Here is a 21,308-nt window from a genome sequence, read left to right as displayed (position 1 = left end):
AATTTCTTTCTGGCAGTAAAAAAAAAAATTGTCCTGATTCTGATGAAAAGTGCTGGATGGCAGTTCTCTCTAGACTCCCTACTCCCCACTTGCAGATCCAGCTTTATTGAATTGTGTGCTGTTTTATTATTTACTTTCTTTGTTTTTAATGCCTAGTAAGTTGAGACCACCACACTCATGTCACTCCTGTCAGATTCAAGCCCAGGTATTCAGTGCTCCTCCTCCTTTTTTCTGGTTTCAACATGAGTACTGGTTCTATTGTCATTAACAGATTCACTGGTGTTGAACAGCAGAAAATTTAGTTTTCTCAAAGCCATATTCAAGATTACCTATTATTTAATTTAAAACAAAGTTGATGCTGCAGGCCCCCTTCAGCATAATGATGTCCTGCACATGAAATAAAAAGGAAGTAAGAAATATTTCACTGAACAGCGCATTGTTGGTCACAGAATTATCTGGGAGCATCTACACTTCGCATAGCATCCATTGTACAGAGAACAACACTGTGGGGCTAAACAGAAATTTTGCAACATGATAGTTGAAAAATCCAAAGTTTGGATTAAATTGAAGATCTGGGGTGAAATTGTGATTTAAAGTTAGGATTGGGTTAATGTGCAGATGCCCTTAAAAGTGTGGATGTTCCTGGAGCATTTGTTTCCGGACTAATTGACAACATGCAATGAAAGAGGCGCCCCCTATTTTATGCCAAGCACTCAAAGATGTATGTGGCTGACGAGACTCTGCATCAAATGTAGGAATGCATTGGTATACCATATGTTTAGCACTAGGGAATCTAAAATGTCACAGATGGGTAGCAAGAAGGAAACACTTAATCCAGCACTCATTCACGTAGGTCAAAAGTAAACTGCATAATCTCCCTTTTTTATGTGCTGAAGGCACAGGAGTTGCTATTGTCAACAGTAAATGCATCCAAGTTCAGGGCTAGTTATAGCATATGTTATGTTTACTTCAGACAACCATACATTCATGAGGTAGCATCCCTGTATTGGACTTTCAGCAATATGTCTGTGTTAGTATATGATTTAAACAAAAAAAAAAACATTATATAGTATTTGTATTGTACAAATTACATTTTTTTTTGTGAACAAAAATTATAGATTTTTCTGGAGGATTTAGGGGATGTACTCTTTGAAGAGTATTTTGAAAACCTCTTGTGTGAAAGCCACAATCTTTGTTGCTGTTATTTTGTCAAAGACTTCTCTATCTTCAGTGCATGCCATCTGGTCAGTGCAAATTGGTTAAGAAAAAAGGATGTTGTCCAGACTGTATACTTCTGAATTGTTTTTCTGGACAAAAAAAAAAACATATGTAGAACAGGGCTTTCCGCCTTCGGGTTGCTAATACAATCTTCTGCTAATAAAGAATAACCTTTACTTAGATGGTTAGCATGCTTTTTCTGGTGCCACCAGCAGACCACTGAATTTTAATATGTTCACTGATGCATACTAGTCAAAAAGCATAGACAGCACAGCCCACCAGCCCCTCCCAACCCCCAGTCCCCAGCCCCTCCACCACTGAATTCAAATTCAAGACCCTCCCAGATGGGAAATATTTTTAAGAAAAATAAAAAAACTGAAATATTTTGCTTGCATAAGTATTCAACCCCCACACATTAATATGTGGTAGAGCCACCTTTCACTGCAATAACAGCTTTAAGTCTTTTGGGGTAAGTATGTACCAGCTTTGCACACAGTGTCAGAGTGATTTTGGCCCATTCTTCTTGGTAGATTTGCTCCAGGTTGTTCAGGTTGGTTGGATGACGCTTGTGGACCGCAATTTTCAAATAGTGCCACAGATTCTCAATGGGATTGAGATCAAGACTTTGACTGGGCCACTGTAGGACATTCACCTTTTTTTGTTCTTGAGCCACTCCAATGTTGCTTTGGCCTTGTGCTTGGGATCATTGTCCTGCTGAAAGGTGAATTTCCTCCCAAGCTTCAGTTTTTTAGCAGACTGAAGCAGATTCTCTTGCAGTATTTTCCTATATTTTGCTCCATCCATTCTTCCTTCAATTGTAACAAGATGCCCAGTCCCTGTTGATGAGAAGCATCCCCACAGCATGATGCTGCCACCACCATATTTCACAGTAGGGATGGTGTGTCTTGAGGCATGGGCAGTGTTAGGTTTGCGCTACACATAGCGCTTTGAGTTTTGGCCTTGGTCTCATCTGACCACAAAACCTTTTCCCACATTGCAGCTGGGTCACTCTCATGCTTTCTGGCAAACTCCAGATGTGCTTTCAGATGGTACTTTTTGAGTAACGGCTTCTTTCTTGCCACCCTCCCATACGGGCCAGTGTTATGCAGAGCTCTTGATATGGTTGTCTTGTGCATCATTACTCCACTCCCAGCCACTGAACTCTGTACCTCCTTCAAAGTGATTGTTGGTCTCTCTGTGGCTTCTCTCACAAATCTCCTTCTTGTTTGAGCTCTGTGTTTTGAGGGACGGCCTTTTCTTGGCAGTGCCTGGGTGGTGTGATGCAGCTTCCACTTCCTGATAATTGATCCAACTGTGCTCACTGGGATATCCAAACACTTGGATATTGTTTTGTACCCTTTCCCTAATCTATGCATTTGTATTACTTTATCTCTTCTGTAGAATGGTCTTTGGTCTTCATTTTCCTTCAGATTCACAGCCTTACTAATGATTCTTCAACAGTGGGTTTTTTATCCAGAAATTGTGACAGCAACTTTAATGACAGCAACTTTAATTTAATTGAATACAGTCTGATTACTTTCAGCAATGTTCTGTCAGCATATCACAGTAACAACACAGGACGGTGCTCTCTTCTCAAACAAACAACGCCAAGAAGGAGGCTTTGAATAAACTTTAGACATGTAGACTACTAGATATTTTTAAATAAAAAAAAACTAACAGAAAAACTTTGAATGTTATTTTTTGTTAACATATCAATTTTCTAATACAATTCGACCCTCATAAGATTGCTTTATCATCTAGTAAGGCCCTTCTAGTTATGTTAGTCACCCTCACCTTTGGCTCGTGACATTTAATAGCATGAGGTAGGCCTTACCAGACGGTAAAGCCCTCTTCGGGTTTTATTGTTCATGTAATCATGAAACTACGAGGAAGCGCTGTGTTAGGATATAAAGTAGGCACATTGAAAAGCAGTGTTTTGCATCCTGTGGTGACCTAATATTGTAATTATGTTATTCAAATGTTTCTGAAAAACATACTCCACTTTGTCCACTTGTACTCTTAAAAACAGACAGACCTAATACAAACTATGTTTTGACTTATTATGTTCAGTTGAGCATTTCAGACTCTATGCATGTTGTAAATATGCATCTAGTAAACATAGTAAAAAAGCCACAAATTTAATTATGTTTTGGCCATCTACATTTAGGACCAAACAGTGGGTTCAGTTCTAATGTCAATGTAGAGATGCAGTAAACGTACTTATCTTGATTTGTGTGAGATAGGGGTTGTAATTCTTGTTAGTAGTGAACAGACACACTCTTCCCTGGGTGACAAATGAGATAAACAACTGTGGTAAGAAATAAAATGTACTACTAAATACTACTAAAATTGTTCTTGGCACTGAGTCAGGACTGTTGTGATGGGAAAGTTCATAGGTCAGTATTCCACTCAGAGTTGCCTATTTTAAAGCCTGAGAATGAGAATATGAGTATTTCAAAGGTAAATAAACAGAAAAATAAACTGGAAAAAAGTTACACCATTGCTGATATTAGTTTAAAAAAATAAATAAATAAATAAATTTTAAAAAAATCCATTGGACTGTATGTACTTTCAAGAGGATGTCTATGTATCTCAATACAAAAATAGCTGGTAAATAATTATATTTAAAAAATTCCCACAATATATCTCAACATTACTGTTTCCTGATTTATAAGGGCACACATGTAGTTTTTCACCTATGGGTCTTTTAAAGCAGGGATTATTCTGTAATTAAAACAGGTATTCTCAGGAACTAATGTTTTCTCTATTGACCATTTGGGCCTTCTCCGACCCATCCATGCCAGAGGAAAAATGATGGGACTTTTATCAATGGAACTTCCATTGTCACGTCTCTTCCTGTTCTTGATCCTAAAGCAAAGAAAAACAGTTGGGAGTAAGTAAAGCAATAAGCTCGCCATCTGGCTTTCTGACCCCTCCCATCTCCAGTGACTCACTTTTCAGGTAGCTACAGGGTATTATTTTAAACAGTGTTGACTGTTCCACAGCTAAATAGCTTCTACATGCAAACTAGGGTTTGGCATTGAAAGCAAACACCACACCTGGACAGTTGCAATGGAGGAATCAGCGGAGTCTGGATACAGTATATCTCTCTGTTACCCAATTCCTGTAAACAGCAACCTCACCCTTTAATGTTTTCCAAAGCAGTTTGGTAAAGACAGCAGAAATAAAAAAGAAAAAACATTCAGTATTGGGATCACTTTGATTAATGTACATGATACCTCATACACATTTGAATGTGTTATTTGAATAAGATGACTCACTGAGCCTTAGAGAAAAATTCAAAGTGTTTGCCTTACTGGCGTGACAATGTAATCTCTAAAGACAACCTTTGGTGGTCGCTGGTGGCTATGTAACAGTAGTTATACAACTACAGAAGGTTTTTGCACATTTTATGGGATAGCAGAGAAGAGATGGATTGTATTATGAAAAAAGAACAATGTGTGGGTCTGTGACAGAAAGACAATGATTCTAGGCGTTAAATCTCCCTCCCGACCTGTGAGGACGATAAGTAACGGGAAGAGAGTACCCTGGACTGTTTGGCCTGACACTTTATTCCTAGGGTTAAAAGGAAGTCGGTCATCTAGAAAGGAGGCGGAACTTTGGTGCACTAATTCAATGACCCGGAAAGGAAATGATGTGGCAGCCGCGGATTAGAGGAGTGGCTGCAATCGTTTACCAAAGGGTCATGTGTGACAGTACAAATAGGGGACAAAGCAATGTAATCTGTTCCTTCGTTTTGGTTAAGGCATTGAACCCAGAAGGACCCATATTATTGTATCGCAAGTATTTTGTTTGTTTGTCTAATTGTTATTTGTTGTTGTTAGATGGCTAACACGTTTCCAGAGCTGTCACCAGAGGCCAGCACATACCTGGAACATCACTACACTGGAGCACAACAAATTGTATATTCCCCACGAGCACTACTGCACTCACTGAGGACTGGCGATCGTGTATGTGTATTGTGTATGTGTGTCTTTGTGATTATGGTGTACTTGATTTGGGACTGCCCCGTGCATTGAGTATACAGAGCAGTACATATTGTTGTGTACTGCCTGTATTTCATTTATAATTTCTGTTGGTCAGTTTTGACCCATGGATTACAATTAAAAACCCATCACTTCATCAGAACCGTGTCATTTGTTGTTGTTTGGAGCACTGCATCACCTTTATACCTGTGCACTGCAAACCATTTTGCCACAGGATCACAATGATATTATCATACAATCATATATATCTCGACTTTTGGGGCGCTAATGAACAAGTGCTACAATGAAGCATCATTATTACAAAAGAGGTGATACAGTATATGACAGATTGTTTGCATGTATCTGTGCATGAATATGCAATTTACCAGGACATTTTTCTTTAAATAATGCATTCTATTTCCATTCTAACAACAAAAATACTTAAGTTTCTTAACCTTTATTCGTTTTCTTCCTTTAGATTGTTTAAGTGAAAAAATTTCCAAAGCAGTGGTATCAATAACAGAAAATGCATGTATCCTACCAGCTCCAGGGGCCTCTCAGTTTCATAAAGAATGCATGTTATGCATTTAAGCAGTTTTTAAATACAGTAAATACTGTTTGGCTTTTAACCGGCAATCTGGTTGTTTTTTTTGTATGCATATGAACAAACACAAGGTTAAGTTTTACTGACATAACTTTCCAAAACAGGAAATTTCTTTTCACAGGAAATAAATTGTTCCATTTTGGAATATGAAATGTACTGTAGTGTTTATAATGTACAGCACATAATGAATTTTAAAATGTTTTACTTTTAAATGTATAAGAGGAAAGGTTCTATATTTACATATATATATATATATATATATATTATTATTATATATATATATTATATATAACTTGTAAAAACTGACATTACGGTAGTAAGAGATATAATATCTGGTATGTTATTTTCTTCTCTTCCATCCTTTGAAAATAACATCAGAATATAATCTGAAAGTGTTCGTATAACATCCAAATGCTACTCGGTTCAAATCCCAGCTCAGCCACTGACTCACTGGGTAACCCTGAGCAAGTGACTTAACCTCCTTGTGTCTCGTATCTTGTAAAGCCCTTTGTGATGGTGGTCCGCTATGAAATTTTAAGATTATTACATTTCAAACCTCCACGGATGCTGTATATCTTTATCTTTATAATACAATTATGACCTCTGGAAACAGAGATGTCAAGCTGTATGGCAATCATTCATGTGTACTTACGTTGTATAATAATGTTGCAATCTGAAAGAAGGGGGAACTGCATGGGCATTATCTGAAACATGCAAACTCAAAAGCAAACAACATTAATGGCAGGTGGGTAGCCCATCTACCCACCTAATGCTGTAAATGAAGCAGACAGAATGATTGAGTGCCACACTCTTGCAGTGTACATGTGACCTGCCTCTGGACTGTACACAGCAGGTGGAGTTACACGTGGGCCTCCTGCATTTCAGCAGCAGAAATGTAATCCGTTTTAGGTGTCAGATTCCAGTTAGAGAAATGCAACAAGACGACTGCCTTACACCTCCTGTAGGTTTGCTGCAGCACAATCCTTTTCCTCAGGAAAGATTAGCATACGCTGGGCTAGATGTTTTGTGACAAACCCCATTACCACAGTTCATTTAACAAGTCTGCTTGACCAGAGGCTGATGGGAAATGATGCTCTGTCTCAGTGACTATGCAGCTAGGTCTTTGTTTTAGAAAAAATATCGGAACTTGCATTACAGAAATATGCTGCAAGTCATTATATCTGAAATCAGCCAGTACCAGATACATTTAAAAGAAAACATAAAAAAGAGGTACTTGAGGTTTTAAAGATGACATTGAAAACAAATCAGATTAAAAGATAAACCCATGGGAAGTGAGCAAGTTCTACGTTTCTAGTATTGACAAAATGGAACCGGTTTTCCATTTTTTTATTGAATGAACTTTATATATTATGGTTGTCGGCAAAAGAACAATCCCATTAGCCAATTAGCTATTTTCGCGTAAAGTCTTAAAAAGTTAAAAAAAAAAAAAAAAAGGTTAGTAATCCTAATTGGCTGCAAGGTACAAAATTAAACAATAACTGTTTACAATTAGACTGAACATAATGTCTAATTAATTCATGAATTAGTTAATTAATTAGTGAGTGGGATTAACTGGTTCAGCTGACATCTCTACAGACAAGATTATAATGGCTCAATATGTCATATGATATATTCTGTTCCTATCTCAGAAAAAAATACTACAATATTTACCTATTTAATACTGAGCTATGAATTACTATGAAGTTTCCAAAGCTAAATAGGGTTGACCTGCATGTCACACATCTATTGGGTCTGTATATGACCCAAAAGCTTAACCACAATAAGGTCTGAAAGAAAATCAGGAGGTATAAAAATGACATACAACTTAATGTCTTAAATAAGGTATTTTATTGCATATGGCTATCAATAATCAATACAGACTAAAGCAATATTTTACTACACCAGTTTAATTTATCATATTTTCTGGTAGCATCACAATTAACAATATATGAAGTATATACAATGGAAGACACAGCAAGATAAATTAGGCCTCTTGTCATATTTTTTGATATCAATAAACAATAGCTATACATACTTATAATGAAAACACTGTTTTAATTACTGTTAGGTTCATATAGCAACAAAAATAATATTTTTTTCCCATTTAAAGTTGGCAGAAAAAATGTACAAACTACAAATATTCATTTTTTTAAGGTTTAGCAAACTTTTTTTTTTTTTTTTTTTTTTTTGGTTCCACTCTGTAAACTAAATTTAAAAATGTAAATATTGCATATGCCGTTGGTGAAATGTACCTTAGTAGCAAGATTCTCTAGAATATTGATCAATTTTTAATTACAGTACGACTACAAACGCATTTATTTAGTGGGGAGTTTTTATACAGTGCACTGTACAGTGCCCATTCAAAAAGTTCCATACGTCTCCAGATAACTGAGCTGACAAATTCAGCAGGTACTATGTTTAGTGCTATTGTTAGAGATGTTGTTTTTTTACAAGAACAAATCTATACAATGTTTACTATTTCAATTCCCACCTTTCATTTAGTTTTGATCTGCACATTTACATTATGTACAGTATTAAATTCACTGTAAATAACTACAGACCAAACATCACTCGTCCAGCGCATTCCTGTGTTATTGTTTATGTTGCTGTTCCTTCAGTGGCTTGCACTGAAAAAGAAAACACTACATTCAAATGTGTCTTGTGTTAGAATCTACTTCTTAGAAATGTGAAGATGCAGGCAGCCACGGCCACCATCATTAGTCAAGATATGTCCGGCCCGGGTGCCCTGTATGAATGCAGAAATCAATCAGGGCTTGAGGAACGCACCTACTCAACCCATTTTCACAACCCATGCATACAGCATTTTTGTCATATGAGCGTGTATGGATTACAGTGAAGAAAAAAAACATATTAAGTGTATTAACAGTGCTTTCTGTATGATGGGAAAGAATGTTTAGAGAGTTTATAAATAATTTCATATTTAGCAACACATAGACTACACTTGTTTTAAATGTATGCAGTTATCCTGGTGAAAGCTGATTTTCTTTACTTGAAACACTGCATTAAATAAATAATAATAATAATAATAATAATAATAATAATAATAATAATAAATAATAATAATAATAATAATCTTTAAAACAACAATAATATTAATAATTACAATTACAACATTAAAACAAATTTGAAAACAATCATATTAATAGTTACAATAACAACATTAACAATAATGTTAACAATAATATTAATACAAAAAAAAGGTTGAGCATTCAACAGAAAACTGTTTTGTGATAGTGATACCACCAGGAAATGTTCATCTTAAATGGCAGAGGATTTTTTTTTCTTTCTTTCTTTTTAGATCCAACTGGACCTAAAAGTCAGTAAGGCTTTGGATTTGTCATGTGAGACATTCGGTTTTGAAAATAAATGAAGTCCTCTTATTAGTTTTGCAATATTACCTGGCTTTTATATCTTTGAGGTAGGGCTTCAAGATGTGATGTCTTCTTTTTTTTTTTTTTTTATATTCTTTTCAAGTTTATTTGCTGGCAAATTAAGGTCATCTGCCAAACATTCCAGGTTTTGTCGCAGGAACAGCTAAAAAAACAAATTTCTGGGAAAGCAAGACATTTTACGGTTTACTCTTGAAGGAAAGCAGCAAGTTGATGGTTCCTGATTTGATAAGTGAGGCTGAGAGCTCCTCAAGACTTGTGAATTCACTGCACAAACATACTGTAAGTGCCACCACTATCTTGACATACTGGTGGTGTCTGAAACAGTGACCCTTTAGCAGCTTGTGTTGTACTTCGAGCAGCTTCTTCAGCGTTGAACTGTATGTACAGCGTTCTTGCAGAGAAGAATCTTTTCTTAATCTAGAAAAGAAAAAGACAACAAATGAGTCTTGTGATAATAATTTACAATAAATTGTCATGCTTCCTTATTTAGCCCCAGTATTATTAAATCATTTAAAAACCACAAGAAATTTGTTTTTAATATTGCTCTTTAATGGCTCCATCTAATGATATATATTTCATAGAACTTAAATGTCAGGATTTTTTTTTAGGTTTTGTGTAGCAATTTCTAGTACAGCTTTGCAAACTGTCCTATTGTACATCAACAGAAAAAAAGCAATCTGTATGATTTCTTTAGTTTTGTACTTTATTTATTTCTGGTTTGAATACACTGTTCACGATTTATAGTCTTAATTGTAAAAACATAATTGTAAAAAAAAACCTAATAAAATGTAAAATCTCATATAAAAAAAGATTACCACTGTCCTTAAGCTACTGTAGGACCATATCTAAATAAAATCCATATGTCCTAGGTACTGTAAATGTATTAAACCTAAAATGAGCACAACCTCTTTCTGTTGGAGATTGCTCTCTATTAAAACACAAATGCTTTCAAATTCATAAGCTTGTATGTACAGTTGATAGTTAATGTTCCCTTTATTTTCTTCCCATGTTGCCTAACTCCATCTATTTCTTTTGTGCACAGAGATATGTTGTCAATAAACCATTTTACCAAATATTAGATGTACAAATGTTTCTCAAGCTCAATGCAGTATTGCCCCCACCCCCATACGCAAATGCAGTAAGACATTACAAAAACTATTGCTGTTTAATAAACAAACTGAAATTCCTTTTCTTCAAACTGATTTTACTGATATTTGAAAAATAACAATAATATATAGTTAGAGATGATACCAAAATCAAAATTTAAAAGGAGCTGACAAGAAACTTACAGAATCTACCACCTTGTGGAAGAGAAGAGGAAATCGATGATTAGCACATGCCACCTAGCCAAGCAACCACTCCACATTATACAGAGTTAGTGGTGAGGCAGCCAAAAAGCAAACAGCAGAATACATGCTGCTGGATATTGATCGTCACAGTGCTACTGCCAAAGACTCCCATCTGACGAGCCATCGCTCACCACTGTCACATTCCCATTAACAGTATGGAAAAATAGCTGACTGAATTGTTTGTACACTCTTTATGAACAGACTCGTTCACCTCCATTGTCACACACACTGCTTCATTTGCGGCACTGATAACTCACTCAACTACCAAAACTAGACAAAATAAATAAAGCTTTTACATCAACTAGAACAATCTTGGTCTCAAACGGTTCCTTTTCTGATCAATACAAAGAGGCCAACAACAGTTGATTTACCTTAATTTAAGCTAGTTATATTCATTAGACAGTGAAAATCTGTGCTGTGTTTACAAAGTAGTCTGTAAAAGTAAAACTGTCACTGGCACAGTATTGCATGAAAATAATTTACTCCCATGACATCCCATAAAAGCTTCATTTTTTCATTTTTATTTGTGGTAATTATTTAGTTGTGTCCCCGTTTTACTTGCTCTTACCAGACTTCTATACAATATATTTGAGAATTCACCATTGTGTAATGAATGGGTTTATTTTACAGGAATAAATGCTGTTGTTTATGGCTAAAACAAATGACTATTACCCAAACAAGTTTTAGGCTTAGTAATTTATAACACATAAGTAAGCTGCAATGTACAGTATCACTGATTAATAAGCCATTCTAGTATTTGAACAGCATACTGAGTGTACTATACATTAATACAATTCCTATATCACCATATTATACCACTGTCATTCACCTAGCTAAATTCTCAGTTCCATTCAGATTGAACTGCAAATCCCAATCTCATATCAATAAAGTCACTACTTCTTTTTCCGTCCAGGTCGGGTTAGTAGCGCAAGCAGCGGATGTGCTTTCGGCGATCAGCAGAGTGACTTTTTATATTACCTTTGCTGAACTAGTACAATACACTATAAATGAACAAGACAGCACACACAGTCAAAGCTGGTGGAATTACTTTGCTCTTTGCAGCTGACGCAGATGTGCAGCAGGCAGCATATCCATTTTAGGCAAGTACAAGAGCCAGGTTATTACCATATGCCACTTATGCTGTGTTATCTACAGTATCTGAACAAACAACATAAATCAGACCACGTCAATTTTTTTTTATTATTTTAAATAGACGTTTTAAATTAAATCTGAAGTATTTCAATATAGAAACTGTGCAAAAAGGCTGAAATTCATAGGAGAAAGATCCAGATTGTCTCCATCTAGGAGAAATCACAAGAAAGTATTCTTTTTTTCCTCCTTCAGGTTCAGATGAAAAACGATATTGTACTGGGGGCTTATTAAGTAGTGAGGTATTTGAAAGTAATTGTTAACATCTGCTGGTAGTAGATTTTTATAGTGACCATGTAACATAGCAAGAGAGTACTTTCAGATGCAGACCTAACTGAAATCTTAACAGTTGCTCTCTGTTCCCATAAAGGCATTGACAGATGACCACCGTTACTGTCTCTTGTCCTCTTTACATTCCCAACTCATTACAAAATGGACTGCTTTTTATCATTTTGCCCTTTCATATCCTGCTGTGAAAATACAACCCACCATTGTAACAGTATTCAAGGACAATGAAAGTAGCCCACTTTGGTCATAACGTTGCATTATCCACATTTACACTATGCTGTAAACTATTATTTAACATGCAACAGTACAATGCATTATTTGAGAAGGTTACTAGGAGTAGCTGATTCCAGACATCCAATTTTGTAATAATGTACTGAGCACATTTCTTGCAGGAAAAAAAAAAAGGAGATCTGATAAGATTTAATGAATCAGCCACCTGCAGCCAGGCTTTTCTTCAAAACATCAGCTGGAGCTCCTGTCTATCCACTTCTTAAAAGCAGTGCTTTAAAAGACTAGCCTGTTTGTTGTTTGATATATAAAACATTTTGCATCCTCTTCATTCCAATTATTATTTTTTTTTTTTTTAGAAGCAAACTCTGTGCCATAATAGTTGATATTAATAAATGCAAACTATTTACAGTCTGTCTCCTCGTTGCTTTAGCATATACTTCGGCAAGTCTGCAACATGTCAATGCAAACTAGTGATCTCAATTTGTTCAAGTGCAAAAACTCCATACTGTGAGACTGAATACATCACATAAGCAGCACTGAGAAATACTGTTCTGGCCTGGCACAGACACAATTTAATTGCCCTTTTTGTTCTGCAACATTTTATCATCTACAGTATATTTACTACCAAAAAGAAGAGCAAAAACAATAGCAAGGCTGTTGATGCGGCAGGCTTAGGAAATCCTCACAGCCAAAGGCAATTTGTACTTTTTTATTTTGTCCTAAGAAACACTGCAATCCAAATCAGTACTATAATATCACAGAGGTATAAGCTGGTTCTTTTGACACAACAGTTTAGAGTCACATAAATGCCAAGTTACAGCTCCTTATGTAATGTTTGTGAATGCAAGGTTACTTCTTTAAGCGCTTAGGTGGAGGTCTGTACAGGACAGAGGGCAAGGTAGGGTTTCGCTTACTACTGCAGAGGCAGTTTTCTTTGGATCAAGCCTGCAGCTCCTGATGTTGACTGTCAGCCGATGGGGAGTCTCCACTGTTTTGGCAGAGCGTGCTAGCCCTGTGACCCTTTCCCTATCTAAACAAAACAAACAGCTCAATAATGTCTAATCCCTGTATAAAGTAATCTGTCTTAGCTCTGTACTAAATGTAGGTGACATTTGGGATGTCTTTATCTTTAGCTGGAACATCCTGGCCTACTTTGTTTTCACACTGGTGTCATGGAAACATTGACACTGGAGCTAGCCCTTATAGAGGCCTCCTCAAAAGTACATCCTGAGCTAAAAAAAAAAAAAAAAAAAAATACAGCCTCCTGAAAACCACCAGAGCCACCTTGATTTTCAAATGTACTGCCATCGTAAAAAACGTAACATAAGATAAGGGCCTCTTTGTTCGGACAGAGTGTTTAAATTATCGTCTTCTAGTGCTCCTGTTCCCTGGCTAAGAGCAATTATTTGATCGTTTTTTGTTTTGGTAGTGAGGCAGATGGTCTGCAATCATTAGCCTATTGTCAGTGGCGATCCTGAAGTAGATAACAAGTGAGCACTGCTTAGAATGGCAGGTGCACAACCCTGGGGCTGCCATCTGCTGGGAAGGAACTACTTTCTGTTCTAAAATGCTTAAGATGCTTAAAAAATACATTAATACATCTTAGTTCATTTAAATTCTGCAGCATTAGCTTTAAAAAAAAAAAAAAAAACTTCAAGTACTCCACATGATGTGGGAGGGGTCAAAAAGGTGGTTCAATTGATTGACAGTGCTATCAGGCTGGGGAGGGGGTATTGTGCTAGTTCTATACATTTTTGAATGCTTGAAATTTGTGTGTGCAATGTTATGACTGCCAGTTTTTTTTTTTTTTTTAAACTCAAGTTGAGATGCAAAACTGGATAGATTTCGAATCTGAGAACACAAGTACCACCTAGTTAAAGAAAGGCTCTATTTAATAAATTACAAGTAGCAAACTATTTTCAGTGAGCAAAAACAAATAATTGAGATTCCACATGAAACAGTTATGTGTTAATGATTTGATAGTAAAATGTCTGCAATTACAGTTGCGGCACAAAGCCTAAGAAGTGGAATCTGGCTGAACAGGTAGGTACAGACTATTTACACTTAATAAACTATGTAGTATGTGAGAAACAAAAGCCTGGCATCACACGCCTCTGTTGTTTTCAAGCAAATTATAACTAAACAAATAACAACAACATACAAAAGTACCCTTTATATCTGGGGCTAATCCATTTTACCAACAATATTGTTGACTTGCAGAAAATCTTTTTTTGTGTGTGTGGTTTTGTGAAAATGTGAAATTGAGACAAAGTGTTTTGGTTATTTTGAAAACTACTAAAGTAATCTGAAGCAAAGCTCAACTTGAACACTTCCTCTGCCTTGGGTAACATTCTTGTGCTGATCCTGCCTGAACGGTTTACTTTAGAGACACAATACTCTGTGAAACTCGGCACAGCCACTATCTCATTTGTTCTTTCTTACTGGCATTTGTAAATCTCTTTTCATGATTTGAAAACCAGCTCTTATTTTACACTTATATTTGGAATGCTATGTTCTTTTGTTTAAGTTGAGAAATGTTAATGAGCAATTAAATAACATATTTCTTATTTCTCCATTTTAAACTTTCTCAACTTCAGTTGGCCATTGCTTGTTTGCCCCACTTGTGGCTCTTTAATAAAAGAACAAGGTTGTTATCTTAAACGTGTACTTGTAAAGAGAAAACAAAAAAAAAACAACCACTTCAAAACGTCAAAACCTAAAACATGTTAAAAAGTTAATAAAAAATGTAAAAGGCATCTGCGGTAAACACAACATCAAGTATGCCAAATATTAAAACAGAAGGAAAGGAGCCTTTTATATTAAACTTGCTTTCAGTATTTAAACAAAAAGGAAATATTAATAAATAAATTTTTAAAAAATACCCTAAAGCCAATTAGTATGAAAAACAAGAGAGCAGCTACCTGTCAAAGCAACCTTTGAACAGTCTACAATCCAGTCATGAACTGAGTAAACTGGTAAACAAACAACCCACTAAACAGGTCAGCTGCGTAACAAGTAGTACAGAACATAAAGCTAATCCATTAAGGACATCCAAAGCGTATTGATTTTCTTTCTGTAATTCCTCTTGGTATGCCTTTATTATTATAATGTATTTATTTTTGCCCCTATTAAGTGCATGCGAGTTACATTAAAAAGCTATCCTTACATTCAAGGATACAAATTGTAAGCACAAAAGTGCTGTGCAAGGCCTGCAATAGAGTTTCAGAGCTCACTGTTTAGCATGTTATAGTGCTTTAGGGGGCAATACAGTCTCAGCGGCTTTTGTGTTTTGTACCCGTGACGACTGCTGTTGTTCTGAAAAACAGGGATTCCATTTAAAAAAAAAAAAAAGGAGAAACTGAAAGAAAAACTACACCTTTCGCCCACTGGATATACTCAGCTCGCATTGATCATCCTGGCTAGACTGTGATACTGTGTTAGTCAGTGGATGCTGTATGATTTCGCTACAGTACTATACACATTATTTATTGTGGTGAAACAGCCATGCTTTGAAAAAAGCAGAAGCACTTCCTGCACTCAGATAGGCAGGTGATCCTCATAAGGATAGCTTGGGTTTTCCAAAATCTTTACCTGCACTAACCAGTGTTAGGACAGCAGTGCCAGGATCAGCCTGCTGCCACAGCATCTGCCTTGCCAAAACCAGTACTGAATGTTCAGAGCCAGACTGAACAATACAGCTATTTCAAGTGCGATTTTAAGTTTCTGAAATTTGCAGTACAATTATACCACGATATGCAAGAATATTGGGTATGCACGACCCTCTTTCTATCCCTGAGTTACAGTCCAAATCAAATATTTAACAATGTTGGTTCTTGTTGGACAATGACCTACGGTATTTGTTTATAAAGTGAAGACCAGAGAAAGTCTTGATGCCCACATTCTTGCTGCATATCCCACCAATTGACCAAAAGTCAAAGCAGTTATATGTACCACATTAACACCGCTTTTGGTAATAAGCCCTAGGATCACAAACCACGTGCAATAGCTAACACTGTAATGCAGAGACACATATACAGGAACACGACTGGGTAGGTTTCTTGCATTGCAGTTACCTATTGCACATGTTTTGAGGAGAGTAAAGCTGAGCTCTTATCTTGTCAAAACAGCCAGAGGTTACTGTTCTAATCAAATACAAATGAAAGTGCACCCGCCTACAAAACGCAATCGATTTGAAGTGCGTGTTTATTCCACTACATTCCAATGTCGACTTTAAACAGAAGCTTCCTCCAATTCAATTAATCTGTTTTTCAATTTTCTTTTTAGCTTTCTCGTCATTACTAATTATATAACAACGTACACATTAAGTAGACTGATTTCCTATGCTAAAACTAAGAAATGGTATGCTCATTGACACCCAACCAGTGCGGTTTGTGTGGCTCCTCTGACCTTTCTAGACAATCAACAGCTTTAGCAACAGTCGTTGTCATGCTCACTTGCTGAGCAACAACAACGCACTGAACACACACACACACACACACACACACACATTTTAAAGCATAATAGAAAAAACGTGTTTACGTGACGATAATACAGTCCACAGAAGGGTCAGTTTAGAAATTATTGTTTCTACTTTAGACATTGATTAACTATTATCGGTGTTTAAATATATAATTAGAAATACAGTAATAAAGTAGCGCCGCGCTCTTTCAAACCTTATTTGCAGTTGCTGTTCTACCCCGCTAATTTGCAAAACACTACAAACTCAGTAACATTCTGTAAACAAATTATTTACGAGCACTATACCACAGAACGTATAATTGCTAGCTATACCAAAAGCCTATCGCAACAAAATTTAGCATGCGACCTGTATAATGCAGACGTGCCCTCAACCAGTTATTAAATGTTGTTACAGTACATTAACCGCCGCCCCTCACCCCCTACATGAAAAGGTTATTATTATTATTATTATTATTATTATTATTATTATTATAAGGTTCTAACATCTCCGCGGCATACAGTAAATAGTTAAATATCGCCACTGTAAACGGTAAGAAGCAATATATGTAATTAACAAATTTGTAAGAAAATCTAGTTAGCTAATTAAAGATAAAAAGATTGTAGTTAATCACTTTGGACAGTTACAAGTAATTAGAAAAGTCTTTGTCCTTTTCCCTTAAATAATATTTTTTATTTTATTATTTTAAATAAATAAATAAATACAAATATATTTAAACAATTCACAAGTCACTTGCTACACACACACACACACAAAACAAAATCCCACCACTACAAAATTATTCCCAGTGTCCACTCAATTAATTTTTAAAACAGAAGACCTGCGTTTAGTTTTATTTGTGTGCTTCAGTTGTTTATTAATCTGCATACACCAGCGCTTGGAAACTGGCTTCCCTTTCAAATAAGAAAAATACTAATAAAACCATGGATTTACTGGTTTTGGGAGCAGTAACCCATCCCTCCCTAACTGCACACACACACACTTTAACCTATGTGAATGGGTTCACAAACGTCCGTCTATTTTGCAGTTGCCAAAATGATTTAGAAATACTTTAAAATGGGTTATTGACTTTAAATAATATATAAAAGTATATAATCCACAGTCTGACACAACAATGATATGTAAGAAAAACACGAATACTAACCTTGAATAGCAGCAGTTGTTTCTTTTAAAAAGCCTATACTGGCGTAAAGGCTGGAATCTATTCCATTCGTACCGCCTTTTAAGTAATTGGCTGTCTTAAATCTTACAATGTTTTCGCAGTTTCCCAAGCTGTCATCGATCAGATCTAAGGCAATGTAATTCAGTCCGTTTTGAAAACCTGCAGATGTCTCACGACACATGGGACTACCGCACTCTTCTTCAGACCCCTCACTTTTCCTGAGAGAAACATTTTCTACAGAGGCAGAGCTGTGTCTCTTGGGATCATGTGCAAAGGAAGGAAAGACAGGCGTTACAGTAGTGGTGGAGGAAAACGTTTCAGAACTGTGGCGTCTTCGCCCCTGGGGGTCGGCACGGATCACCTTAGCCCCTCTGTCAGGGTCCAGTGAGGGGCCAGGCAGCATGAAAGCCTCAACTCCTGACATCTGATCTGTCAAGGTTATTCTGTTTACCACATTTGTGGGGCTTGTAGTTTGTGCACTTTCTGTTTTTTGTGAAATAGGCTGTGGAGGTGTATTTGCCATCCCAAATGTCATTTCTGTGTAATCATCTTTTACTGGACTAGAGAGGCACACAGGCACAGTCTGCGCTTTGAGGTACTCATCATCAGGCTGGCTTCTGCAAGCATGTAAGGCAGACATTAAACTCAACGAAACTACAGGGGCATCCCCAGACTTTGGGGACTGTGAACTCAGGTCAATGTTCATGTAATCTGATAAAGGAGATATCCTGTGCCCATTTGTTGAGCCCAATGAAGATGCCAGACTATCTGTAGACAAAGGAGGCGAGTACCTTGTAGTTTCGCTGAAGTCTATTTTTATATACTCCCCTGGACTTTTGGGCTCAGGTGGCAAGGGGTGCTCATTCATACTTGGCAACGTCTTCAAAGTATCCAAAAACAACCTGGTTGGCCTGATGTTTCGCCCCCTATGGACCAAATGTTGTCTTACTGGTGAGGGAGCCAGGTGGTTTGCTACAGCCAAGTTGGTCGATGTGGTACAGTAATTTGACTCCTCAACAATCATTTGATTCTTCAAGTTCATCATTACATACTGTTCGGTGTCTCCATTTTTTTGTACCTGTGACTTGTATGATCGAGGCAATGAATTAAATGTGGAAGAAGGTTTTGGGTGTTCGCTGTTATGGGAGCTCAGAAAGTAATCAGGGGGCGTAAGCGAGACGCAGTGGTCAACAGGGGACATGTTCATGTAGTCGCCGTTTGTAAGCTTACCATCAGAGCTCTCAACCGATAACTTGGAGCTGCACCACATTCTCATATAACCGTTGTCATCAAGAGAGCAGCTGCTGGGAGAATTGGTTGTGTGGCAGTTCCCATTCACTTGGGGGTGACATCTTGGGTTGATGATTTGTTTAGGGGCTGAGATGCTAGTGGGACTCATTGGCATGTAGTCTTCCTTCCTGCTGGAATTAGCTGTCACTCCAGGTGTCATCGGCATGTAGCCATCATCACCCAAGTTGCTGCTTGAGCATTTGTGTGACCCAATTTCAACGTCACCATAATCTTCTGGATATGGATTGTAAGTAACCTTCGGTGATGCTGTACATGAATGGAGGCCAGAGTTGCTGCTGGCGTTTGTCGCTCTCATCAACGTGTACTCATCCAGCGATGCCGAGGAGACAGTGGATGCTGCTCTCTGTTGTGGTGGTGTTGTCAGCGAATAGGTCCTCTTTCTGTATGCTTTATCTAAATCCAGTAACTCTTCTCTTGATGCCGGACTATAACCGGCAGGCCTGCCCATTGTCATGTAGTTATACAAGTCACTGTTCTCACGGTATGGTGGCGTGTCATCAATAGACTCAGGTGTGTTGCTTCTGATGCCCAGATACTGCCTAACATCCCCTGGACTTGAGCCACACTCATCACAGGATATGAAGCCACCGTCACTTGGTGACCCCGAAACAGAGGCACTCCCACTAGACGGCCGTTGAATAGTGTCTAATGCTGAGCCATGCCCACTGCTTGATGACAAGCTCACAGGGCTTGTAGCTGAAGGCGGTGACTGAAAAACCGGCATAGACATCGATTTGCTATGGTGCAATGGATTAGTATTGAAAACTCTTGAGGGTCTAGTGGTGACAGTATTGGAACGACTCAGATGTGTCCTTACCGTGCTTGGACTGATCGGGCTCCCAGTCACGGACACTGGTCTGGACATCGTTCCATCCCCTTCACTTGCTGTCCGGATACGACAAGAGGACAATTTATTGGCAGGTGAAGTAGCTGCCATGCTGTCAGTCCTTGACCGCCGGGTTAGTCCAGTCTGACTGGGTGGCAAGTTATTTAAATGCCGCCTGTTAGGCACTGAAATGGGGTTGGTACCTGAAGACTGGCTTTTACTCCTGGGTCTGAATTCTGATAACTCTTTCATTGCTTTCATCGCTTCCAATATGGTCTCGTGTATATTCTGAGCCACTACTGAGTCATCTGCTTGCATCCAGAGCTCCCCTGGACCTGTAGAAGCAGACCTGCCCACTTCAATGAAGAAAAAATTGTCTGAGTGCCCACATCTTCTAATATTCATAAGCTGTAAACTGACAGAGGGTACCTCAGAGTTCAATTTGACAAAACCAATGGTCCTGCTTGAAAGGCACAGCCTGTAAACGCCGGTTAAATTCTTGCTCTGTCCCAGTCCTTTGGATTTCAGATTAACCTGCCAGACCTCCTTGTAAACTGCGTTAGCTGGAGTAATCAGCCCGTAGTTTGTCTCTTCAATCCCCACCAGGGACGAGGCTGAGGTGGAAGCAGACCCGTCGTACACTTTCCCCTCATTCAGTAAATCAGTTAAAGCTAAATACCAGCTTTCCTGCTCGTGCTCGTTTTCAGCAGCCACAGCAAAGTACTCGTCCTTGGCGTAAAGGGCGATCAGGTGTTTGTGTTTGGCGTCTGCTCTCTTGTTGATATTCAGGCAGGAGTCCAGAGTTATGACCCTTTTAGCAGCAGACTTGTTTTTCCATTTCTTTTCGTTCTCGTAGTACTCCAGTCTCGCAGGCAAGCCTTCGCTCTGTTCTTTCAAAATAAAGAACCTCTTGTGCCCGTGTTTCTGCTTCTTCAGGTATCCACATTTCTTAATAGTATTATTATTAATATTAACATTAGAAAATAGGTGCCCTCCAGTCGTTGGCGGACTCGCCATCCTCTTCTCCTAAACGCTCACTTTTTAACTTTCTGTGTGTTCTTTTTTGTATGTGGAAAAAAAGCTCGCTTTACCTTGTTGTTCTATTTCTTTCCAGTCGCAGGGGTATCCATTCGGTACCCGTAACAGTTTAACAGTAAATAACGCATATCACTGACTGACTGAACTGAAGAGCAAAACAACATGTGACGTTCTACACATCCAGCTTTAGTTTAAAAAAAAAAATACAAGGCGGTGCAACCTTGAGAGGGGCGTACCTGTCCATCCTCCTATCTGG

At 37.7% G+C, this 21,308-nt stretch overlaps 1 protein-coding gene across 1 annotated transcript; it reads right to left on the bottom strand.

The window, feature by feature from the left end:
• Positions 1 to 9,557: 9,557 nt before the first annotated feature.
• LOC121327771 (insulin receptor substrate 2-like) lies at positions 9,558 to 21,239 on the bottom strand. The gene is made up of 2 exons (XM_041271966.1): positions 17,860 to 21,239; positions 9,558 to 9,638 (listed from the first exon to the last, which is right to left on the bottom strand). The coding sequence occupies exons 1-2, from the start codon at positions 21,029 to 21,031 to the stop codon at positions 9,634 to 9,636; spliced, it is 3,177 nt and encodes a 1,058-aa protein (XP_041127900.1). The 5' UTR covers positions 21,032 to 21,239; the 3' UTR covers positions 9,558 to 9,633.
• Positions 21,240 to 21,308: the final 69 nt, after the last annotated feature.

Source organism: Polyodon spathula, chromosome 15, assembly GCF_017654505.1.
Source record: "Polyodon spathula isolate WHYD16114869_AA chromosome 15, ASM1765450v1, whole genome shotgun sequence".
In the NCBI taxonomy this organism is placed as follows: domain Eukaryota; kingdom Metazoa; phylum Chordata; class Actinopteri; order Acipenseriformes; family Polyodontidae; genus Polyodon; species Polyodon spathula.
The sequence above is the reverse complement of the archived record's forward strand: the minus strand, read 5'-3'. Positions and strand labels throughout refer to the sequence as shown.